Raw genomic sequence first — 26710 nt, forward strand, 5'->3', positions numbered from 1 at the left:
GGCCCCTTGAGCCTGCTCCGCCATTCAATAAGATCATGGCTGATCCGATGATGGCCTCAACTCCACTTCCCTGCCCGCTCCCCATAACCCTTTACACCCTTATCTTTCAAAAATCTGTCTTAAATATATTCAATGACCCAGCCTCCACAGCTCTCTGGAGTAGAAAATTCGTAAGATTCACGACCCTCTCTGAGAGAAGAAATTCTTCCTCATTTCCATTTTGAATAGGTGACCCCTCATTCTGAAACTATGCCCCCTAGTTCTAGATTCCCCCACTCGGGAAAACATCCTCTCTGCATCTACCCTGTCAAGCCCCCTCAGAATCTTATACGTTCTTATACGAATCTTGTTTAAGGGAAATAGATCCTTCCTATCCAATCTATCTAGGCCCCTCATAATTTGAGACACCGCAATTGGGTCTCCCCATAGCCTCATCTGTTCCAAAGAAAACAACGCCAGCCTATCCAATCTTTCCGCATAGCTAAAATTCTCCAGTCCAGGTAATATCCTCGTATATCTCCTCTACACCCTCGCTAGTACAATCACATCTTTCCTGTAATGTGGTGACCAGAACTGCACGCAGTACTCTAGTAACTAGTGTTTTATGCACTTCAACATAACTTCCTTGCTCTTATATTCTATGCGTCGGCTAACAAAGGCAAGTATCCGTATGCCTTCTTAACCACCTTATCTACCTGCTACCTTCAGGGATCTGTGGACATGCACTCCAAGGTCTCTCTGTTCCTCCACACTTCTCAATGTCTTACCATTTATTGTGTATTCCCTTTCCCTAGTGATAAATTTGAGGACATGGCAGCTGAGCCTAGTCCTGGCCAAATTCTCATCTTGACCATAGTTTCCACCAGAGGTTAGATATCATTGTCAGTTGGTGGATGTCCAAACTAGTTCCACATAGACAGAATTATTCTTTCCAGCCAAGGCTCAATTTGAACCCCAATCCCAGAGCTGAAAGGCCATTGCTTAACCTACTGGTAACATGTTTCCCCTCGGAAGCATAATTCTAACATCATATCATATCACACTTGCTCTGTATAAGAAATGCAATTAATATTTATGTAAATTAATTTTGTTATCTCTTTGATGAACAGAGATATGAGTCAGCATGACCAAGCCCAGCCTCTATCTGTGCACACACATTCTGTAAGTATGTTATCCAAAAATGTATGGTGTTAAATCTAGTTCCATGGAATCAAAAGCCCAACTCTTTGCAAGATTTGCATACATTCAGATTACTTATACATCAACTTTTTTAAGCACAACGCAAAGAAATCAGAACAGAAATTGAAGCCCATGGGATTAAAGGGGCAAGTCATGTTTGCAGTTTTGCACAAAACGTGCAGTTTTGGTTTCCATATTTACGAAAGGATAGAAACATAGAAAATAGGTGCAGGAGTAGGCCATTCGACCCTTCAAGCCTGCACCACCATTCAATAAGATCATGGCTGATCATTCACCTCAGTACCCCTTTCCTGCTTTCTCTCCATACCCCTTGATCCCCTTAGCCGTAAGGGCCATAGCTAACTCCCTCTTGAATATATCCAATGAACTGGCATCAACAACTCTCTGTGGCAGGGAATTCCACAGGTTAACAACTCTCTGAGTGAAGAAGTTTCTCCTCATCTCAGTCCTAAATGGCTTACCCCTTATCCTAAGACTGTGTCCCCTGGTTCTGGGCTTCCCCAATATTGGGAACATTCTTCCCGCATCTAACCTGTCCCGTCCGGTCAGAATCTTATATGTTTCTATGAGATCCCCTCTCATCCTTCTTAACTCCAATGTATAAAGGTCCAGTTGATCCAATCTCTCCTCATATGTCAGTCTTGCCATCCCGGGAATCAGTCTGGTGAACCTTAGCTGCACTCCCTCAATAGTGAGAACGTCCTTCCTCAGATTAGGAGACCAAAACTGAACACAATATTCCAGGTGAGGCCTCACCAAGGCCCTGTACAACTGCAGTAAGACCTCCCTGCTCCTATACTCAAATCCCCTAGCTATGAAGGCCAACATACCATTTGCCGCCTTCACCGCCTGCTGTACCTGTACGCCAGCTTTCAATGACTGATGAACCATGACACCTAGGTCTTGTTGCACCTCACCTTTTCCTAATCTGCCGCCATTCAGAAGATAATCTGACTTCACGTTTTTGCCCCCAAAGTGGATAACCTCACATTTATTCACATTATACTGCATCTGCCATGCATTTTCCCACTCACTTAACCTGTCCAAGTCACCCTGCAGCCTCCGAGCGACCCCTCACAGCTCACATCATCACCCAGTTTAGTGTCATCTGCAAACTTGGAGATATTACACTCAATTCTTTCATCCAAATCATTGATGTATATTGTAAAGAGCTGGGGTCCCAGTACTGAGTCCTGTGATACTCCACTAGTCACTGCCTGCCATTCTGAAAAGGACCCATTTATCCCGACTCTCTGCTTCCTGTCTGCCAACCAGTTCTCTATTCTGTCAGTATATTACCCACAATACCATGTGCTTTGATTTTGCACATCAATCTCTTGTGTGGGACCTTGTCAAAAGCCTTTTGAAAGTCCAAATACACCACATCCACTGGTTCTCTCTTGTCCATTCTACTAGTTACATCCTCAAACAATTCCAGAAGATTTGTCCAGCACGATTTCCCCTTCATAAATTCATGCTGACTTGGACCGATCCTGTCACTGCTTTCCAAATGCGCTGCTATTTCATCCTTTATAATTGATTCCAACATTTTCCCCACTACTGATGTCAGGCTAACTAGTCTATAATTACCCGCTTTCTCTCTCCCTCCCTTTTTTTAAAAGTGGTGTTACATTAGCTACCCTCCAGTAATTGGAACTGATCCAGAGTTGATAGACTGTTGGAAAATGATCACCAATGCATCCACTATTCCTAGGGCCACTTCCTTAAGTACTCTGGGATGCAGACTATCAGGCCCTGGGGATTTATCGCCTTCAATCCCATCAATTTCCCGAACACAATTTCCTGACTGATAAGGATTTCCTTCAGTTACTCCTTCTCACTAGATCCTTGGTCTCCTAGTAGTTCCGGAAGGTTATTTGTGTCTTCCTTCGTGAAGACAGACCAAAGTATTTGTTCAGTTGGTCTGCCATTTCTTTGTTCCCCATTATAAATTCACCTGAATCCTACTGCAGGGGCCCTACGTTTGTCTTCACTAATCTTTTTCTCTTCACATATCTATAGAAGCTTTTGCAGTCAGTTTTTATGTTCCCAGCAAGTTTCTTCTCATACTCTATTTTCCCCCTCTTAATTAAATCCTTTGTCCTCCTCTGCTGAATTCTAAATTTCTCCCAGTCCTTAGGTTTGTTGCTTTTTCTGGCCAATTTATATGCCTCTTCCTTGGATTTAACACTATTCTTAATTTTCCTTTTTAGCCACAGTTGAGCCACCTTCCCCGTTTTATTTTTACTCCAGGCAGGGATGTACAATTGCTGAAGTTCATCCATGTGATCTTTAAATGTTTGCCATTGCCCATCCACCGTCAACCCTTTAAGTATCATTTGCCAATCTATTCTAGCCAATTCACGTCTCAAACCATCGAAGTTAACTTTCCTTAAGTTCAGGACCCTAGTTTCTGAATTAACTGTGTCACTCCATCTTAACAAAGAATTCTACAATGTTATGGTCACTTGTTTTGGATATACTTGTTTTGGAGGCATTCAGAGAAGGTTCACTAGGTTGATTCCGGAGATGAGGGGGTTAATTTATGAGGAAAGGTTGAGTAGGTTGGGCCTCTACTCATTGGAATTCAGAAGAATGAGAGGTGATCTTATCGAAATGTATAAGATTATGAGGGGGCTTGGCAAGGTGGATGCAGAGAGGATGTTTCCACTGATGGGTGAATCTAGAACTAGAGGGCATGATCTTAGAATAAGGGGCCGCCCGTTTAAAATTGAGATGAGGAGAAATTTCTTCTCTTCGAGGGTTGTAAATCTGTGGACCTGGGACATTGAATAAATTTAAGACAGAAATAGACAGTTTCTTAAACGATAAGGGGTTATGGGGAGCGGGCAGGGAAGTGGAGCTGAGTCCATGATCAGATCAGCCATGATCTTATTGAATGGCGGAGCAGGCTCGAGGGACCGTATGGCCTACTCCTGCTCCTATTTCTTATGTTCTTCTGTAAGTCACAGCACGAGTGCAACATTGACTAAGGGATACAAAAGAGTTGTGGTCAATGGCTGATTTTTGGACTGGAGGGAGGTATACAGTGGCGTTCCCCAGGGTTCAATACGAGGACCACTGCTGTTTTTGATATACATTAATGACTTGAACTTTGGGGTACAGGGCACAATTTTGAAATTTGCAGATGACACGAAACTTGGAAGTGTCGTAAACAGCGAGAAAGATAGTAATAGCCCTCAAGAAGACATAGGCTGGTGGAATAAGTAGACACATGGCAGATGAAATTTAACACAGAAAAGAGTGAGGTGACACATTTTTATAGGAAGAACAAAGAGAGGCATTATAAACTAAATAATACAATTTTAAAGGGGGTGCAAGAAGACAGAAACCTTGGGGTGTTTGTGCACAAATCTTTGAAGGTGGCAGCACAGGTTAACAAAGCAGTTTGTAAAGCATGGAATCCTGGGCTTTATAAATAGAGGCATAGAGTACAAAAAGCCAGGAAGTTATGCTAAACCTATTAAAAAAAACACTAGTTTGGTCCTAGCTGGAGTATTGTGTCAAATTCTGGGCACCACACTTTAGGAAGGACATGAAGGCTTAGTAGAGGATACTGAAGCGATTTACCAGAATGGTTCCAGGAATGAGGGATTATAGTTACATAGATAGACAGGAGATGCTGTGGTTGTTCTTGAATCAGCGAAGGCTAAGAGGAGATTTAATAGAGATATTTAAAATCATGAAGGGTTTAGATAGAGTAAATAAAAAGAAACTGGTTCCAATCAGTAACAAGAGGGCACAGATTTAAGGTGATTGACAAAAGAACCCGAGGTGACATGAGAACATAAATACATAAAAATTAGTTCATACGGTCCCATGAGCCTGCTCCGCTATTGAACTTGTACATCAACTACACTTTCCTGCCCGATCCTCATATCTCTTGATTCCCTTAGTGCCCAAAAATCATATCAATCTCAAGCATCAATATACTCAACAACTGAGCATCCATAGCCTTCTTGGGTGGAGAATTCCAAAGGTTCACAACCCTCTGAGTGAATAAATTTCTCCTCATCTCAGTCATAGAATCCTAGAAACTGATGGCACAGAAGGAGGCTATTTGGCTCTTCGTGTCTGTGCTGGCCAAAAAAGAGCTACCAGCCTAATCCCACTTTCCAGCTCTTGGTCCGTAGCCCTGTAGGTTACGGCACTTCAAGTGCATATTCCAAGTCATTTTTAAATTTGATGAAGGTTTCCCCCTCCACCACATTTCAGGCAGTGAGTTCCGACCCCTACCACTCTGGGTGAAAAAAGCTCCCCTCCATTCCCCTCTAATTCTTATACCAATTACTTTAAATCAATGCCCCCTGGTTATTGACCTCTCTGCTAAGGGAAGTAGGTCCATCCTATCCATTCTATCTAGGCCCCTCATAATTTTATACACCTCAATTAAGTTTCCCCTCAGTCTCCTCATTTCCAAAGAAAACAACCCCAGCCTATCCAAGCTTTTCTTGTAGCTAAAATTCTCTAGTCCAGACAACATATTTGTAAATCTCCTCTGTACCCTTTCTAGTGCAAACACAGGCTTAAATGGCTGACCCTTATCCTGAGGCTGACCTCTAGTTGTAGATTCTCCAGCCAGGGGAAAGAGCCTCTCAGCATCTACCCTGTCAAGCCCTCTAAGAATGTTGTGTTTCAGTGAAATCACCTCTCATTCTTCTAAACTCCAGAGAAGAAAGGCCCATTCCACTCATCTCTCCTCATAGGACAACCAACCCTCTCTCATTCCAGGAATCTGTCTGGTGAACCTTTGTTGCACACCCTCTTAGGCAATTACATCCTTCCTTAGTTAAGGAGACCAAAACTGTACACAACTGATGTGGTCTCACCAAAGTACTATAAAATTGCAGCAAGACTTTTTGACTCTTAGCCTTTTTTGCAAGGGGGTTGGAGTTTAACATACCATTTGACTTCCTAATTCCTTGCTGTATCTGCATGTTAACCTTTTGTGATTCATGTACAGGGACACCCAAATTCCTGCTTAAAATTCCTGTTTAAAATATAAACAGAAAGTATTGGTTATCAATAGCTGAAGGAGAAAGATACATTAATGTTTTGGGTGTAACCCTTCATCAGAACTCTGTCTCTCACTAATGTTTCTCTGGTTGGTCTTTCAGGAATTTGAAATTATTCAAACTAATTGTCAGAACAATGGGAATCTTTCAGAAGAACTTCAAGAAGCAAACAAAGAGTTAACGATGTGGCAGGTACAGCATATCTGTCAGCAGCTCCTGTAATTTGACCATCTGGCCTTATCCTGCTGTGGTTGTAGATTGAGCTCCATGCAATCACAAGAACAACTCAATGGGAACCAGTGGTGCAACATTAATGGTTGGAAGGGGACATTGGACTTTGGAATCATGAGCAGGTTTCAGGCTCTCCAACAAAGATCAGATAAATTTTGACCCATTTTATCCATTTGTTGTGAACTTGTAGTCACAACTGATTACGCATAAATGCAACTGAGACTTTTACTCATCGCATTTAAGTTAAAAAAGTGAATTTCTCTTATGAGCGCACTTGACTCGCCACAATTTAATGCACTTATTAATAGTACTGTTATACACAAGCAATTAAAAAAATAATACCGGTTCCAATTTGAATTAGTTGGACTCTTTTATGAGCTACCCCTATGAAGTGAAATTGTGTTGTGCAATATCGGTTAAAAAAAATACGCTAATGTGATTATGTGAAATTATTAGCCCCTTTAAAAATAAATAATGTCTGACAAAGAATGTTCATATATGAACATAATAATACATTGGTTACTAATATCTCACAATATAGAATCTTACAGCACAGCAGGCAGCCATTCAGTCCATCAAGCTAGCCCCACTCACCTGCTCTTTCCACATAGCCTTGAAAATTATTCCTTTTCAAGTATTTATCCAATTCATTTTTGAAAATTACTATTGAATCTGCTTCCACTACCCTTTCAGGCAGTGTATTCAAGATCATAACAACTCACTGCATTAAAAAATTCTCATCGTCCCTATGATTTCAACCCAGTCATGTGATGATAACAAAACCAGAACAGTTAATAGTGCATTATTTGTGGTGGTGAGAATGGGAGTACGGATAGAGTACAATTCAATTAAGTGTTTGACTGGTTTCGTAGCCATCTGATCCCTGAGGTGTGTTCCATCTGTGTAACCTTTATAATAATTTTTTATCTTCTGTGCAATTCTTCTGCTGGGCCACTCCCTAATGTCACTTGGAGAGCACCCTTGAGCAACTAGTTTTAAAGATATGCAAACCATGACTTGGGATCCAGCCTGTGAGTTAATCTGGAACCAGAAAACCCTGGCAAACATGTGACTGACTCGCTTCTCTGGTTTCCCAGGGTCAACTCACTCCAAATTAGTTCTCATGCCACTCCTAAGCCCCAGTCTAATTGATCTCAGTGGACCCTCGCTACAATTCTTTCTACCAGTAACGTCAAAGAGTAGCCTAGCAAAGAGAAGACCTGATATAGTAGACCTACATGGTAAAAATGTAACTTTATTAATAAGGTTATTGTGGCAGTTTTTGTATACATGAAAAATAACGGTGGTGGAACTTTGTATAAAAATACTCCATTCAGACATTTTCTGTAAGAATATCTTTACATCCTATAACGTATAGACATTTCAGAATTCTGGCCTGGTCCTCAAAGGCCTTCCCTCTCTGAAATGCAGATATTCTGCTTGTGGTTGAAAGTGGAGATTGAGGCTCACAATGAGCTTTCCACCTAATGAATGGAAACATGATGCACCTCTACTAACCACTGAGGATGAAAAACAACCCAATGTGAAGTCCTTTCTTGCTTGGCTGAACTGAAGAGCATAGGGTGATTTTACATACTGAACTTGTCCAATCCTCCAATAATACTGGGAAGAAGTCCGAGAAGTTATTGGAAGAAATTGTGCAGATAAAAGGGGATCGACATTTGTAAACATTGACCACTGTGTCCTCAGAGAAGTTCCAGTGGATCTCAGACAGCTTGCTTGTCAGGTTGTTTTCTCTTTATGGTCAACAGATGCATCTCATTGTACTGGAGCCTCCTGAACAACACCTCATCTGTAAAATGTGGTTATTGCTCCTCTGGACAGTAGTCCCTGTGATGTTAATTGTGCACTCACTTCACCCAGGCTACTTTAATGGGGTGAAATATTCTTCTGTTAATTTCAGCTGAGAAAAATTGAGAAAATAATGCAGTTTCAGCCATTCAATGGATAATTAATCATAGAAGTTCTGAAAAATGGATTTCATTATATATTCTTTCAAAAATTGTCATAGATTTATTGGCGCTTCAGAAGTTACTATTCTGTCTTGTCTTTTTTATTAGAGTAAAGTAGACAAGTTGGAAAAGGAAAAATCTGATCTAATTTGTGAAAAACTGGATGCAGATGCGAGGAAGAAGGAGCGTTTTAATCAACTTTCCCAGCTGAATAATGAACAGGAGAGGCTCCAGGCCAAATATGTAAAGGCAGAGCAGTCCTTCAAGGTTAGAAGTGATTTTTGAATGGAAATTTGTTTTTTCAGACACAATCTTAAGGCTAGAAAGCCTGATGGACAAATTTCAGATATGAATATTTAACCACTCATATTACATTCCTGTGTGTGTTATTATTAGGCAATAACCTGTTTAAATAGGTTTAATGCCTACAAAAAAAGTGTACGCACATATCGAGGCCTGAATTTTCTTTGGGGTGGGTTAGCCACCAGACGAAGATCAGGGTCGGACCCCACTGTGACCCCAGCCCATTTTCCTAGGTGGTGAGTCATTGGCCGCAATTTCCTTCAGGGAGGCGAGTTGGGGGAGGTTGAGTGGGTCCGAGGCAGACGGGGAGGCCAGGTTTCCTGCAGACCCTGTTGATTTTACCAGCAGGGCCTAATTTGAATGTGAGGCCTTGGCTTCCTGCCCACAGCCAGCCAGCTTGAGAGTTGGACTGGCTGCAGGCGGGTAGGCCTCAGTGGCGAGAGGTTGGTCTGGGGGTGGGAGTCGGGGATTGGCTGGAGGGGGCTTTGGCAATCGGGGAGGGGGGAGTGGGTCGGCAATCGACTGGTTGTGGGTCGGGGATTGGCGGGAGAGGGGTCAGCAATCAGGAAGGAGGAGAGTGGATCAGCATTGGGGAGGGGGGGGGGCGGGCGGTTGCAAGATAAACAGGGGATCGGGGTGGTTGAGGATCACAGGGGTTGGTGGCCAGGGATCAGGCGGGAGCGGAGGATCAGTAGGGGTGCCGGAGGATCGGTGCCGGCCATCAAAGGATCGTGGCCGGCCTCCTCATCATCGTTGTGGGGAGGATTGGCCTGGGCCTTGCAGCGGGGTCTCGGATCATGGGGGTGGGTTAGGTAGAGACCGTGGATCGAGTCAATAAGGATAAGAACAGAAGAAATAGGAGCAGGAGTAGGCCATTTAGCCCCTCGAGCCTGCTCCGCAATTCAATATGATCATGGCTGATCTGATCTTGGCTCAATTCCACTTCCCCCGCTTCCCATAACCCTTCACTTCCTTATCATTCAAAAATCTGTCTATCTCCAACTTAAATTAATTCAATGACCCATCCTCCACAGCTCTCTGGGCTAGAGAATTTCAAAGATTCATGACCCTTTTGAGAGAAGAAATTTCTCCTCATTTCTGTACTAAATGGGTGACCCGTTATTCTGAAACTATGCCCCCTAGTTCTAGATTCCCCCATGAGTGGAAACATCCTCTCTGCATCTACCCCCTCAGAATCTTATACGTTCCAATAAGATCACCTCTCATTCTTAACTCCACTGAGTATAGGCCCAACCTGCTCAATTTTTCTTCATAAGACAACCCTAAGACAAGTATAAAGCCACTTACCTCTCGAATCCAGTTGGTTTAAATGCCGGGTTTCACGAATTGTGTGAAATCCGTCCCCCAGCAGTTAAATTCAAAATGGAGGGGAAAATAGAGGCCCCCAGCCTCATTACAATATTTAGATTGAGATTCCGCCCGCTGGAAGCCGGTTGGACGCCCGCCCCCCCATCCCACCTCCAGGAAAACCAGAAGTGGGCTGGTTGGAGGCGGGATCAGGTCGGGTGCACATTTTGTAACAATCTAACTGCCCCCATGCTCCAAACCCATTCGTCTTTTTAACGAGAAAATTCCGGCCATTGGTTCTGCAGGGTGAGGTCCCACAGGATCATCGCCATCAAGAGGGAGTCTACTGCTGCCAGACTGTAACATTTATCAGTGCAATCTCACCTGCTGCAGTATTAGACAAGGATTTAAATGTTTAGCGCCTTGAAGATCTGCTAATAATTTTTCTTTCAGGCCTTGGACTGGGCCAGTGCCTTTCATTGGGTGAGTGGTTGGGGCCACAAGAGAAGTAAAGGTGGCCATTACCGGGCCTTATACCTCTGAAAGGACACTCAGCAAGCCTTCCATTAATTTTTTTTTATTCGTTCCTGGGATGTGGACATTGCTGGCGTGGACATTGCTGGCAAGGCCAGCATTCATTGCACATCCTAATTGCCCTCGAGAATGTGGTGGTGAGCCGCCACCTTGAACCGCTGCAGTCCGTGTGGTGAGGGTGCTGTTAGGGAGGGAGTTCCAGGATTTTGACCCAGCGACAGTGAAGGAATGGCGATATATTTCCAAGTCAAGATGGTGTGTACCTTTGAGGGGAACTTGCATGTGATGGTGTTTCCATGCGCCTGCTGCCCTTGTCTTTCTAGGTGGTAGACGCCGCGGATTTTGGAGGTGCTGCCGAAGAGGCCTTGCCAAGTTGCTGCAGTGCATCTTGTACATGGTACACACTGCAGCCACGGTGCGCCAGTGGTGGAGGGAGCGAATGTTTAAGGTGTTGGATGGGGTGCCAATCAAGCGGGCTCTTTGTCCTGGATGGTGTTGAGTTTCTTGAGTGTTGTTGGAGCTGCACTCATCCAGGCAAGTGGAGAGTATTCCATCACACTCCTGACTTGTGCCTTGTAGATGGTGGAAATGCTTTGGGGAGTCAGGAGGTGAGACACTCGCAGCAGAATACCCAGCCTCTGACCCACTCTAGTAGCCACGGTATTTATGTGGCTGGTCCAATTCAGTTTATGGTCAATGGTGACTCCCCAAGATGTTGGTGTTGGGGGATTCGGCAGTAGTAATGGCCGTTGAATGCCAAGGGGCAGTGGTTAGACTCTCTCTTGTTGGAGATAGTCATTGCCTCGCACTTATGTGGCACAAATTGGGTAGATTCCGGTCCCATCACATTGTCATCAATCATTTGCATGCGATAGATTGAGGACAGAGCAGTTGATCACATTCCCTGCTTGAGTGGGGGGGCAAGAAATATCAAGGACAGTGCTGGTAGGGACAGGGAGGGAGAGCGAGAGATGGATGGTATCTCTTTGGAATCAAGGCAGCTCTAGGGTGAACAGGTAGCAGTGGAAGTTGGGAACCAAGTCAATCCTCTGTGTCAGACTGTGAGCCAATAGCTCAGCCAGGCAGGTCCACAGTACCCCAGAGAACTGTTGATGAGTGACCAGCCAGCCTGGTTTGCTGATAGAATGAGGACAAATAGGCATATCACTGGGAGCCAGGATTCTGCCCGTTTCAACTCCAAATAATTCTATGCTGGTCATCATCATAGGCGGTCCCTCGAACGAGGATGACTTGCTTCCACGAGAGTTCACAGATGTTTCAATGAAGGACCCGATGTTCCAGTCCTGAACTCCAATTGAGGGGGTGGAAGATGCCTGTGCGTGGATGTTTTTAACGTGTGGTGACCGTTGCACATCAGCCACCACACGGACTTGACAGAGCTAGGCCTTTATCCAGTGACAAGGGTTAACCAGGATGACTGGAGGCCTGCTCTGCTGCATGGACCTAGTGTGCACACATACCGCAGTATGGGCAGGTCCATGCTGACCCTGGGCCCTCGGCTCTTCTGGGCCCAGTACCCTCATTCGCCGCACCTCCACCACGATGTTCCAGAGCCTGGCGCTCCAGCTCTAAAGCCCCGACCTGCGGTGCTGTTCTCACACAGGTCGGGGCGGCCCATGATGTTCCAGAGCCTGGCACTCCAGCTCTGTTTATAGTCCCGACCTGCGGTGGTGTTCTCACACAGGTCGGGGCAGCCCATGATGTTCCAGAGCCTGGCACTCCAGCTCTGTTTATAGCCCCGACCTGCGGTGGTGTTCTCTCACAGGTCGGGGCGGCCCATGATGTTCCAGAGCCTGGCACTCCAGCTCTGTTTATAGCCCCGACCTGCGGTGGTGTTCTCTCACAGGTCGGGGCGGCCCATGATGTTCCAGAGCCTGGCACTCCAGCTCTGTTTATAGCCCCGACCTGCGGTGGTGTTCTGTCACAGGTCGGGGCGGCCCATGATGTTGGTAGGCTGTGCACTGTTAGCTGGTTAAACTCCAGACGCATTGCCTCGCACACTTGGAGTTCCGAAACTTTGGTTCTGCTCCTCTGTGTCTAGACTCTCGGGGCTTTGTTAGCAGGGTGTGCTCCTATGTACTCTACGTTGGGCAAACAGAAGCTACCTGTGTGGATTTCACATTGGGCCCGAAATTCCGGTCGGAGGCTTCTTTTGGACAAACGCCTCCGACCGGAGAATTTTAACGACATCACCTGGTGGTCCCGGAGGCGCCTGCGATTCCGGTGGGGAGGCCTTCTCTTCCCACGCTTTGAAGCTGCGCTCCCGTCCTCGCGGTTCAAGCGCAGAAGGTGCAATCACGGACCAATCAGGTACAGTATTCCCATTAATAGCAATGAAAATTCCATATCTACGAGTTATCATTGCTATTAATGAGAAAAAAAAACAAACACACTAAACACAACATAAAAAATAAAAAACACACCTCACATAATTAAAATTAATTGAAATTAAAGTTAATAATTGTGTTAGAAAAAAAATATATTTTTCTGTTTTTTTTTAAGTTTTGTAATTATCTTAGTGGCAGGCTTTTTAATATTAAAATGTGTTTTTACATTTTATTTTTATATGTTTTAAAACTCCTGCTGGTAAAAGTAGGCTATGTGCCTGCTTTTACCAGGTGCAGGAGTTTTAAGGACATTCGCAGGGCAAGAGATGGGCAAATACCACAATCTTGCCCATACGAATGTCCTTGCTGCCGAGATGCGTGCAATCTGTCAAGCCGGAGTTTAACAGATTGGAAAAGCCGGTTTTCGGCGTGCCAAAATCCGGTTTTTGCGATGCCTTCTCGGGTCCGTACATATTCCGTACTGACCCGGGGAGGCCGGAATTTCAGGCCCAATAAGTTGATTTGGAGGCTCTTCAACGTGGTGATGGCTTTCCGTATGTGTCAGACACCCAGCTGATGAAAAGGATCCAGTTCTGCCTATGTGGTTTTACATAGAAACATAGAAAATAGGTGCAGGAGTAGGCCATTCGGCCCTTCGAGCCTGCACCACCATTCAATATGATCATGGCTGGTCACGCAACATCACTACCCCATTCCTGCTTTCTCTCCATACATCTTGATCCTTTTAGCCGTAAGGGCCACATCTAACTCCCTTTTGAATATATTTAACGAACTGGCATCAACAACTTTCTGAGGTAGAAAATTCCACAGGTTCACAATTCTCCGAGTGAAGAAGTTTCTCCACATCTCGGTCCTAAATGGCTTACCCCTTATCCTTGGACTGTGACCCCTTGTTCTGGACTTCTGCAACATCGGGAACATTCTTCCTGCATCTAACCTGTCCAATCCTGTCAGAATTTTATGTTTCTATGAGATTCCCCTCTCATTCTTCTAAATTCCAGTGATTATAAGCCTAGTCGATCCAGTCTTTCTTCATATGTCAGTCCTGCCATCCTGGAAATCAGTCTGGTGAATCTTCGCTGCCCTCCCTCAGTAGCAAGAATGTCCTTCCTCAAATTAGGAGACCAAAACTGTACATAATATTCAAGGTGTGGCCTCACCAAGACCCTGTACAACTGCAGTAAGACCTCCCTGCTCCTATACTCAAATCCTCTCGCTATGGAGGCCAACATGCCATTTGCCTTCTTCACTGCCTGCTGTACCTGCATGCCAACTTTCAATGACTAATGTACCATGACACCCAGGTCTCGTTACACTTCCCCTTTTCCTAATTCAGATAATATTCTGCCTTCCTGTTTTTGCCACCAAAGTGGATAACCTCACATTTATCCACTTTATACTGCATCTGCCATGCATTTGGCCACTCACCCAACCTGTCCAAGTCACCCTGCAGCCTCTTAGCAGCCTCCTCACAGTTCACACTGCCACCCAGCTTAGTGTCATCTGCAAACTTGGAGATATTACATTCAATTTCTTTGTCTAAATCATTAATGTATATTGTAAATAGTTGGGGTCCCAGCACTGAACCTTGCGGTATCCCACTATTCATGCCTGCCATTTTGAAAAGGACCCATTTATTCCTACTCTTTGCTTCCTGTCTGCCAACCAGTTCTCTATCCACGTCAATACATTACCCCTAATACCATGTGCTTTAATTTTGCACACTAATCTCTTGTTTGGGACCTTGTCAAAAACCTTTTGAAAGTCCAAATACACCACATCCACTGGGTCTCCCTTGTCCTCAAAAAAAATTCTAGAAGATTTGTCAAGCATGATTTCCCTTTCATAAATCCATGCTGACTTGGACAGATCCTGTCACTGTTTTCCAAATGTGCTGCTATTACATCTTTAATAATTGATTCCAACATTTTCCCCACTACTGATGTCAGGCTAACCGGTCCATAATTCCCTGTTTTCTCTCTCCCTCCTTTTTTAAAAAGTGGTGCTACATTAGCTACCCTCCAAACCATAGGAACTGATTCAGAGTCTATAGAATGTTGGAAAATGACTACCAATGCATCCACTATTTCTAGGGCCACTTCCTGAAGTACTCTGGGATGCAGACTATCAGGCCCTGGGGATTTATCGGCCTTCAATCCCATCAATTTCCCTAACACAATTTCCTGACGAATAAGGATATCCTTTAGATCCTCCTTCTCGCTGGACCCTCGGTTTCCTGGTATTTCTGGAAGGTTATTTGTGTCTTCCTCAGTGAAGACAGAACCAAAGTATTTGTTCAATTGGTCTGCCATTTCTTTGTTCCCCATTATAAATTCACCTGATTCTGACTGCAAGGGACCTACATTTATCTTCACTAATCTTTTTCTCTTCACATATCTATAGAAGCTTTTGCAGTCACTTTTTATTTTCCCTGGAAGCTCTAACTCTCATACTCCATTTTCCCCCTCCTAATTAAACCCTTGGTCCTCCTCTGCTGAATTCTAAATTTCTCCCAGTCCTCAGGGTTGCTGCTTTTTCTGGCCAATTTATTTGCCTCTTCCTTGGATTTAACACTATCCCTAATTTCCCTTGTTAGCCACGGTTGAGCCCGTTTCCCCGTTTTATTTTTACTCCAGACAAGGATGTACAATTGTTGAAGTTCATCCATGTGATCTTTAAATGTCTGCCATTGCCTATCCACCGTCAAACCTTTAAGTATCATTCGACAGTCTATTCTAGCCAATTCACGTCTCATACCATCGAAGTTACCTTTCTTTAAGTTCAGGACCCTAGTCTCTGAATTAACTGTGTCACTCTCCATCTTAATGAAGAATTCGACCATATTATGGTCACTCTTCCCCAAAGGGCCTCGCACAACAAGATTGCTAATTAATCCTCTCTCATTACACAACACCCAGTCTAGGATGGCCAGCTCTCTAATTGGTTCCTCGACATATTGGTCTAGAAAACCATCCCTAATACACTCCAGGAAATCCTCCTCCACCCGTATTGCTACCAGTTTGGTTAGCCCAATCTATATGTAGATTAAAGTCACCCATGATAACTGCTGTACCTTTATTGCACGCATCCCTAATTTCCTGTTTGATGCCGTGCCCAACATCACTACTTCTGTACACAACTCCCACTAGCGTTTTCTGCCCTTTGGTGTTCCGCAGCTCTACCCATACAGATTCCATATCATCCCAGCTAATATCCTTCCTTACTATGGTTTTATCAGGGTCCAGCGTGTACACCATACAGAAATGTCGACTGGATCCAAGTCTCATATAATTGACCTTTTGTTAACAAATCCATCAAATTTTATCGAATATTCCTGGAGATTTAATATGACTATCATAGAGGTCATTTTAACTTGTCAAACTTAGTACTGCAGCTTGTTGGGTCTAAGTTTTGGCTGGCCCAATATACGACTGTGGTAAAGAGAAAGAACTGCATTGATTGTCACTCATGTTTACAGGAGATCAATTTTAAGCAATTCTTTGGATCTTTTATCGCGAATTTTGAGTCGAAATACAGTATCACTATTCAATTGAGTCATGTTAAAAAAGATTTATTTGCAATTCATACATTATTTAAAAAATATATTTTTTTAATAATTAGGAGAAGCTCTCTGATAAATGGGACAACGGTGCAAAACTTAAAGACAAATTGCTTCAACTTGAAAATGAGCTCCAAAGGAAGCGAGCTCATTGTGACCTACTGTCGACGAAGTGCCAGGTAACTGTTACCACTTGTATCATTAGGGGGAAAGGAAAATAGCATCCTTACTCCTCAACAATTCCTATTTTTTTAAGTAGGTCTAAATACACCTTGTAGTTATCCATTTGACTGTCCATAACCTCACTAGAATGATGGAATTATAGTTAATGTAGCGATTAGGAACTGCCTACTTATCCCTGAGGCATGTCTTTTCTTCCCATTGTAAATGTTAGTGAACAGAGGGAATCTCTGTCACATCTTTATTGTCGCTCAATCTTCTTCTCCCTCTTTTGTTACCTCTCTCTCGAGCATCTGACTGTTAATTGTGACTGTTGCAGGGTATTTGATATAACAGCCAAGCTTGAATCTGTCCTCGTCTGACATCCACACATTCTACCAGCAGTGGCGATTGCATCTTGACCCAGGATTTGAAATAGTGGCTATTTTCCCCAAACCTAATCCAGGAATGTTGGAGTCAACTGCATTGCCTCTTACCAATGATCTGATTGAGAACAGCTTATTTAGTACAGGCAGGGGTTCAAAACTGGCACCTAAGGGTGAATTTGTTGAATCAACTGGGCAGTGGGTTTCTTCACATCTTCTTAGGTGAATGTGTAACTCACTTATCATGGCAAATAACCAGTTATGGTTCTAAAAGAATCGCAGAAGGATGCTAGAAACAGTACAGAATTGTAGATGAAAAGGAGGTTATAGAATCAAGGCCGAAGTAATGGCGTCACCAATTGGTCATGTAAATTTATGCAACAAACTTGTCTATGGCTCTACAAGTCTGTGGGGGAGGGGAGGGGGAGAGGGAGGGGTGGGGGGGGAGGGTCTGCTCCATCAGCGCAAATGTGCGGCAGAGCAGAACCCCGCCTGATCTATCCCGAAGCCGGGGACCCCGTCCTAAATCCCAAGATTGCCGTCATTTGCATGGCTGGGTCGTGCGCATCACGCCTGTAATAGCACGTCCCCGGTGCCCGCATTGAACCAACAACTGGAATGTCGGGAGTGGTGCCGTGCCAGTCCGACAGCAGAGAGGAGCCCTGGGGAGGTCCAAAAGAAACTCCTATTCTTCAACTCTTCTGCTCCCAATGGATCTATCTGCACCAATTACCTTTCCCGAGTAAAGGGTTGGAGACTTTTTACAGGCCTCAGCGGGACTTGCGTCAGCTCTTGGCTGGTGTGACGTATGCCGAGGCCCAAGGTGGGAGTAAAGAATGGAACTTTCTGGAGTATGTCCATTTGACACGGGGGGTGGGGGGTGCTGGGGAGACAAAAAATCTGCATACAACCCCCTGCCCCGTCCCCATTTAAAGGGCCAGTGTAAGCAGGCTGGAATCCCATTGCCCCAAATCCTGGTCCTTACCCATTCCATGTGGAAATCGGGCTTTCTGTCCTCTCTGGCTCGAAGAATTCTGGGACCTATTTCCCTAGGATCCTTTTTTAAATGATACTTTCATCAATTAACGCGCCTTTAGTGTGGCAGTCCAACAAACCATCACTGTTGTATGCAGCCGTGAATATATTTTTATGCACGTTACACACTGATACTAAGATGTATCTCAAATATTAACATTTTTGCTGTAAGCTGGATCCCAAAGTGGGCAGAATGGGGTGAGCATTATTCACAGGGTATATAAAAGCAACAATTTATCACAATTCGTTTGTATTTTGTGTTTGTGTTCATGGGAGTCAAACTTTTGACATTGCTGCAAATCACATTATAAAAAGTGATACATATACTTCCTCGGGGGGAGGGGGACTTTTCCTGTGCATGCAGGTAGTGAAGAGCCTTGACTGCCAGCAGCACATATCGGAAAATCGCAGATGTGCTGCCCACTAGTTTTTGAAATGCTCTGTTGAGAGGACGAGTTCCCCAGCGCCAGGACATACTCGGGAAATTGCCCCTTGATTTCATTAGTGTTTGATAAGTTATGGGGTACTATTCCATCTGGGCCTATTTTCGGGCCCAGAAGGCGCTTCAACTTGTAGGTCCAAAGCCAGCCCCGAAATTGGGCCTTGGGTTTCATGTCAATAATTTGGGTGAGCTGCCAGCAGCTGTCTCATCAGCACAGGCAGTTTGACGATCTCTAAATTTCGAGCCATTTACCTTGCCGGCGGTGGTGCACAGGGTTGGCCGAGGTTGAGGGGGGGGGGGCGGGGCGGGGGAGTTCGAGAAGGGAGAGTGGAAGGGGGGGGGGCCAATCATGGCTGGCGGCGGCTGTTAGAGTGCTGTGGAGCTGGAGGTGCACTCCTGCTTGTCCTGGCTTCCTGTGAATGAAAAAAAAAATTAACCTTTTTTGGCGGCGGCCCTTGCTAGGCCTCATCCATGCCTGGGAAATCTGAGCGGAGCAGGCCCAACACCTGCTCCACTCGGGGGCATAGTCTAAAAATTAGAGCCAGATCTTTCAGGAGTGAAATTAGGAAACACTTCTACACACAAAGGACGGTAGAAGTTTGGAAAACTCATCCGCATACGGCAATTGATGTTCGATCAATTGTTTATTTTAAATCTGAGATTGATAGATTTTTGTTAACCAAAGGTATTAAGGAATATGGCGCAACGGTGGGTATATGGAGTTAGGTCACAGATCAGCCATCTCATTGAATGGTGGAACAGGGTCGAGGGGCTGATTGGCCTACTCCTGTTCCTATATTCCTATCCCAGTTTTTCTGCGGGGACCTGAAACAGTTATTGGAGCCCTTAATAGCATATGCGAGGGGACCATTGCCTGTTTTAGGTGGCCACCAGCAAAATGACCGGAACCAATTTCGGCTCGGATGTTTTTCAGGCATTCCTGGGGCACAGGATGTTGGTTCCCAAAATTGTGACTCGTTTTTGCGCTGGTTTTGTGCCCGTTTTATGCCTGTAAAACAGATGCAACGAGGTCCAATTTCTGCCCCCCATATCTCTCTCAAGCTGTGGCTGCAAATATTACAGTCTTTTAATATATTCAATACAATTAAGCTCATAGAAATGCAGGAGAAACATATTTTTTCAAATGGTTGGGATTTTCATTTTTTAAGTTCATCTATGTTGTATACAGATTAAGGCAGTGTTGCCTGAGCAGAATATTAAGTTTACCAAGTCTGAAGAAAGTGTGCCAACAGATAAAGAGGGAGACGAGTTCCTGAAGATCAAGTGCTGCTACACCATCCTTCCGAAAGTTTCACTGCTCCTTCAGAATGGACAGGCCTTAATCACTTTTGAAGAGGAACAAGGTAATACAGCTATCCAAAGGTTAAAAACAGAAAATCCTGGAAATCCGCAGTTGTACTGTCGCTATTTCTAGCAAAATGGCAAGCACATTCTAAAAGAATATGAGCGCCATTTTATTTTGAGGAGAAGTGCAGATAATTTTAAAATGGGGTTGCTGCATCTTCATACACAAACTTGCCTTTCTGTGCATCTTTGTTGCTTTTCCTTGTTGCTTATTGATACTGTTTTACTGTTTTTCAGCCTGACCAGTTGTAATACTATATAATACTATATTATACAATTTATTTCTTGCTCCCAACTTTTTCCTTTTTTTTGAAGATATAATCTATTTGCTTCATGGGCACTTCACTTAAGAATTCATAGCAACACATTGCTATTAAGAACTAGTTGGTTTGTTAAACCTTTGTTAATAATCACATTACACATTACCAGTTCATCCACTAGGCTCACACTCTCATACCTCTTTGTGGAGACCTAGACCCAACTGACTGGGGTTTTATTGAGCCTTGTGAACATCACGTGACTGGCTAAACCACTCACAATGCACAGCTCTACAACTATTTTGTTGAACCTATGAATCAAGTGCCCCCTTGTTAAAGGGACACTAAAACCGACAAATTAATCAAATTAACTTTTTTCACCAGAAACTGAAATCAAATTAGAATTTGGTTGCCGGGGGTGATGATGCACTCCAGTCCCTCCAGTGCCCACCTCTCGGCAACAGCTGTACAACTCTTTTGTAGCAAAACAAAATTAAACAGTTAAATCAAGTGCCCCCCGATCTGGAGGGCACTCCAGACACTTATAACTGCCCTTTTTTTCCCCTTTTTTTTTGTGTTTTTGTTTTTTTTTGGGCACTAAAATCAAATTTTTTTTCCAAGTGCCCCCTATAAAAGGGGAGGGGGACACCGGCAATTAAAACAAATTAAACTTTAAAACATAATATCAAATTAAAATTTGGTTGCCGGGGGTGATGATCGGCAACAACTGTACAAACCTGTGCGCATACTCACAGGTGCATACATTACAGAAGATGACTTAGAACAAAAACAAAACATTAAAACTGTACAGATTCCAGTTGAAAGATGCAGCAACTGTCTTTCCCCAGCCTGACTCAAGAACATGTTTCTATGTTATCCCCAAATTAATACTTGACACTTTGCAACACTTGTAACTTTGAAGGAGGTCCTCTGGAAGGGCTAGAAACTAGGCCTGGACCTTGATGTGCCAGGTTTCGGCCTTGCTTTGGAAACATCCGAGATAGCCTGTTGGCGGCACAGCCTCTGCACACCCCAAACATGGCCATCATTGAAGGGGAGTGGCAGGCTGCGGCGGGAACTTGTTGTCAGATGTCAAGCCCAGGATCTTCTGACTTACCCAGCATTTGGTTGGTAGAAACTTAACAACACTGTCCGACAATCATTGTGGGGACCATTGGTCCAGGGTGGGCTTGTGGCTTGGATCCCTCAAAAAAAAATGTGAATATGCTTCCTCCTTTATAAAAGGGCCCGAGAGGCCATGGCGGCATTCTTTCTGGTGGTGGGGGGTGGGGCGGCGGTGATATTCCCCCAGCTCTGTGATCTTCAGCCATTCTTTTTGACCTCTTTAGTGGATGGGCGATCGAGATGTTCCCCTAATATCAAGGGCAACCTCAAATGTTATCCAGAGTGGAAACTTTGCCTTGGCCGCAGTACGCCCCCTAGGGTCAGCGGTGGAAGTTTTTTGTGGGTGCAATTCCTGGTATATATCTGGCCCCTGGATTTTTGGTATCTGTGTTTTCCCCTTTTCTTGACCAACCTTCAAGCTCTGTTTTTATGGATATACATAAGCCGTCAAAATTGCTTGTGGGAAGTGATCCCGGCAGTTACGTCAAGATCCTGCCTGCTAGATACCCTCCAGCGCTGACCTCATCAGATTATGTTAGGTAAGAGAGAAGGCTCTTTATTTTCATGGGGCTGGCAGGGGCCAGTGCAACTACATCTTGGACACCCGCTGTTCCACACAGGCAGAAACCTCCACCATCTCTTGTCATCTCCCCCTCCCAAGGAGATATCATTTATGCCTTTTAGGATGCTGGTACGTCTCATGTTACTGGGCGTTCCAGCCTCCACACTTCGAGGCCGATGAAGCGGGAAGTCCTGGTGCATATCGGTCACGAATATTGGGTATTTCTACACTCCTGGACTGGAATTTCCATTTTTAATTGTAACGGTATGTAAATCGCAGGCTGCAAATGTGGAATTTCCTGACCTTTGCTTCCAGCGATTGACAGGAACGCTGAAAGGAAAGATCTCAGCCTGTGGTTCCACCTCCCACCACTGGCCTACCTCTCTGTTCAGTCCTGATCTGACTGCTGCTTGAAGCTGCTCAGCTGACACCTTCTTTATTTAACTCTCTTTTTAAATCTTTTTCTTAAAGTTGCTAATGAGATTCTAAAAGCATCCAAACATCAGATAAACCTGGATCCTGGGAAATTAAACATGAAGGTTCAACCTATCAAACTGGATACAGCAAGAAAGTTTGAGGTAAATGAATGAAATCCATGTCTGAATATCGGGGAATGTAGTGTAATGAAAGATCCCGGCCAATAAGGATGACATTTTATAACTTGAGCAGCATTCTGTAGTCTATCTCTAAGACCAGCTCAGATATAATGAACAAAATCAATTACTTCTGACACACTCACATTGATTTGTCATGCGTCAAGGACAGTTACTTTATCCACCCCCTGTCTCACAACTTAACTTGGAATATTTTTATTGACTCTTTCAGATACATCTTGACATCTCCAGGAAGATGGTCAAGGTTTCCAAAATTCCAGATGTTCTTCCAGAAGAACAGATGAGAGACAAGTTGGAAATAAACTTTTCGAAGCCTAGTCAGGGCGGAGGGGAGGTTGAGGAGATTATTTATGATTGTTTATCTGGAACTGCCATAGTCACATTTGTCGAGAAAGGAGGTAAGTGAAATATTTTCAGGTTCACAATTGCTGATCGTTAAATACACAAGAGGGTAGGACCGAAGGAGTTTAAAATAAATCCCTGCAATTTACGGTCATTTGGAATACAAATGGGCAGGGACAAAGAGAGACGCAGCGCACATTTTTAGTGTAGAATTACCTGATGTGAACGTTTTTCAATAGTTGAAAGTCTGCCGGCGTTCTGAATCTGCCCTATTTAAATTGCAGGGCAGATACAAAACCCCGGCAGGCAAACTGAAGCAGCTGACAGTGTATAGTTGTTCAGAACTCACACTGGGGGATAGGAATTGCGAGACGAGAATAGACCACGGTCCATCTAGTTCGCCTTTTACCAACCTGGCACGATACAACGATAATCGGAATGTTGACTAATCATGGCTATCAATTAGCCTACAACAGACTCCGAAATGGCATGAGGAAAACAGTGGTGGAGACCTTTGGGAACCATAGATTTAAAGTCACCTTTTTCCTCCCAAACACATGTCATATACTATATTCCGAAATGTTATTTTCTGAAATAAAGCTATTTATTTTGCATCTGAATGAATCAATACCATCTGCTTCCACTGTCTCCCTAGGAAGCACGCTCCATAGATTGACCACTCACTCACTGAGATTTGTTCAAGCACAGGCCGTGTCCTCTGGTTCCACTGCTCTGGGCAAGGTGAAATAGCTTGTCATGCTCGACATGATCTAATCCCTTTAAAAGAAAATTTAAAACCAAAAAGCAGCAATCATATCCCCGCTCAACCTTCTCTTTTCCAGTGAGAACATGCCAACTTAAAGCTTCTGATCACAAACTTCCCAGTCCTAATGCTAATGGACCAGATGAGCAATAATTGAACCGCATGTCTCAGTTTATGTATTGAGCACCGATGAAAGATCGCAGGAATCCTGTCCTTCCCACACTTCTGTCGTTTGGTTGCCTGACTGTATTTGGTGACCCAACAATTCAAAGGCAGCATTTGAGATGGGGGACCGAGAATCACAAGACAGTCCCCGAGTGTTAAACTGCCCTTAGCAAAACAATGGTGGCAGCAATAAAAAGATACTGAACACAATATCCTGCTACGACAAGCTTTGCTCCTGCTGCATCAGTAACACAGTAAGGGGGAAAATACGGAGCGTTTGCGCCTCCCATTAACGCCCACCCCCAGGTATCATGAGGGGTTAATGGTAAGGCCAATGTTTCAGGACAAATGACCTTTCATCAGAATTACCTTCTTCATAAACTTCAGATTATAAATTCTGTTGCTGACTATCTGCGATTTACTGTAATGGTAAAATAAAAAAGCACACAGCACTCAACAGACGTCCAGTGCTGTGATAGAGATGTAACAAAATAAGTTAAATTTGAGGTGAGAAAATGCTGGAAATACACAAAGCATTAACCTATCTTTATCAAATTGATGATGAGGCTGAGGTATGTTTCCAGAATTTTCTGAGGGGTGACCTATTAGAGGTCTTTAAAATTCTGAAAGGTGTTGACAGAGCGGATACAGAGAGAGTGTTTCCACTTGTGGGGAAGAGCAAAACTAGAGGCCATCAATACAAGGTAGTCACCAAGAAATCAAATAGGTAATTCAGAAGAAACTTCTTTACCCAGAGAGTGGTGAGAATGTGGAACTCGCTACGAGAGAATAGTATAAATGCATTTAAGGGATAGTTAGATTAGCATCTGAGGGAGAAGGGAATAGAGGGTTATGCTGACAGGGTTAGATGAGGAAAGACGGGAGGAGGCTGGAGTGGAGCATGGACTGGTTGGGCCGAATGGCTTGTTTCTGTGCTGTATATCCTGTGTAATCCTTTGTAATCATAAGCTTCAGATTTCTACATTTGCAATTTCTCTTTTCCATAATAATTTAAAGGGCACTTGGAGCAGAGCCAGATTTGACTTTATTGTTCAACTGGTAGTGAAATAAGTTCAGTTTACAAACATAGGAATGCATGACTGGAAGTGACCATAATAGTCCACCTAGCTGGTCCAAAGTTTGAAAAATACTGTACACTACTCTAACAGTCACGTTCCTCGATCTTTTTCGCTGCCAAATTTCTATACAGTTCCTCTTGAATTTAACCTTTCCTGCTTCCCCAGGCAATTTATTTTGTACAAAAATCAAAATACTGCGGGTGCTGGATATCTGAAATAAAAACAGAAAATGTTGGAAACACTCAGCAGGTCAGGCAGCGTCTGTGGAGAGAGACGCAAAGTTAATGTTACAAATCGGGCCCTTTTATCAGATCTGGAAGTTCTGATGGTCGGTCATTGACCTGAAACATTAATAACTCTGTTTCTCTCTCCACAGATGCTGCCTGACTTGCTGAGTGTTTCCAGTATAAATCATCCATTAACTGCCACGTCCAAGTTTTTTTTTTCCATCCATATGGATTTTTGGAAAGAGATGGAAGTGAATATTGGCTAGTTCTTTGTGTAGGGAGCAGTAGTAAATCCCTAAGCTGCCAATGTGCCAAGAATCAGTGTGTAGTTCCAGACATGCTGGTATCACATAGGGAACACAGTCTCAGAATAAGGGGCCGCCCATTTAAAACTGAGATGAGGAGGAATTTCTTCTCTGAGGGTTGTAAATCTATGGAATTCTCTGCCCCAGAGAACTGTGGAGGCTGGGTCATTGAATATATGTAAGACGGAGATAGATTTTTGAGCAATAAGAGAGTAAAGAGTTATGGGGAGCAGGCAGGGAAATGGAGTTGAGTCCATGATCGGATCAGCCATGATCTTATTGAATGGCGGAGCAGGCTCGTGGGGGTCTACTCCTGCTCCTATTTCTTATGTTCTTATCACATGTTGACAATGAAGATTTCCTCATACCCTGGATTTGCCTTTCAGTTGCTCAGCGGGTTGCAGAACGGAAGGAATACTGTATTATCATAAATGCGGAAACTTCCATTTGGGTGGCAGTTGAGTCTGGAATAGATTATTCCTTGGAGAAGTTTCAGGTGAGCATGGTGCACACTATGTCATTTTATTGAAGAGCTTGCACAGAGATTGCATTCATTGTAATGGATAGTGTGTCTCATTGAAGGCTGAATGGGCCAGGTCTTGCTGGAGTGGGGCATCTCATGGTGTGCCACATTAGTTGGACATTTTTCCTGCACCCTTCAGCTTGAAAATTTTTTTTGTGCTGTAACTTACTGGCTGTGCGAGCTGAAAATGGCGTGTACAGGGCAATGGGACATCTGGGACCTTGGTGAACAGCGGGACCAACAGTCTATCTCCTTAACCAATGAAATTTAAGGATTGAGAAAGAAACAGAGAAACAAGGGAGAAGGAGGGTGAATTAGAGTCAAACCAGGTTCAGAAAAAGCAATAAAGAGAGGGACTGAAAGATTGGATTAAGAGAGAAAGAAAAAACACAAACAAAAAGTTTTAAAAAAATACATTTTTAAAATCTCTAACAATTGACTATATGCCAACTCAGAGGGTTGTAAATCTATGGAATTCTCTATTTGAACACTTCAAAGGGTACTTGCGTTCTTAATTACCAGACTTGACTTTCTGTTGCGAGTTTAGCGGCAATGAATGCGCAAATCTACCAAGTTCTTAAAAATAATGAAGAGACTAATGGCAAGACACTGTTTGTGCGATGCAAATGTTGGAACGGTTTAAATTGACCAGCAAGTTCTGGAGATTTGCAACTCATGTTGTATCTCTTAATCCCCTGAACTGGCTGACTGATTTGTACATTAATAATGGCGTGGGTCATTAACACCCCATTCATTTTCCAGCACGATCCAGCCCAATGTCTTTTACTTAAATTGCAATCCTCGGCAGAACACTTGGTTGAAACTAAAACGTTGCTTAACCTGCGTCT

At 43.8% G+C, this 26710-nt stretch overlaps 1 protein-coding gene across 2 annotated transcripts in view; it reads left to right on the forward strand.

The window, feature by feature from the left end:
• The window catches only part of LOC139259717 (N-myc-interactor-like), a 36160-nt gene that overhangs the window by 1419 nt on the left and 8031 nt on the right, over positions 1-26710 (forward strand). Inside the window, exons 2-9 of one of the 2 annotated variants that reach the window (XM_070875322.1) lie at positions 1110-1161; positions 6339-6428; positions 8549-8707; positions 16576-16692; positions 19725-19899; positions 22316-22422; positions 22670-22856; positions 25726-25835. In XM_070875322.1, the coding sequence (XP_070731423.1) occupies positions 1114-1161; positions 6339-6428; positions 8549-8707; positions 16576-16692; positions 19725-19899; positions 22316-22422; positions 22670-22856; positions 25726-25835 (993 nt within the window). In that variant the 5' untranslated portion in view covers positions 1110-1113. The remainder of the gene's footprint in view (positions 1-1109; positions 1162-6338; positions 6429-8548; positions 8708-16575; positions 16693-19724; positions 19900-22315; positions 22423-22669; positions 22857-25725; positions 25836-26710) is intronic. The other variant, XM_070875323.1, reaches the window with a different exon arrangement.

This window comes from Pristiophorus japonicus, chromosome 3 (genome assembly GCF_044704955.1).
Source record: "Pristiophorus japonicus isolate sPriJap1 chromosome 3, sPriJap1.hap1, whole genome shotgun sequence".
NCBI lineage: Eukaryota > Metazoa > Chordata > Chondrichthyes > Pristiophoridae > Pristiophorus > Pristiophorus japonicus.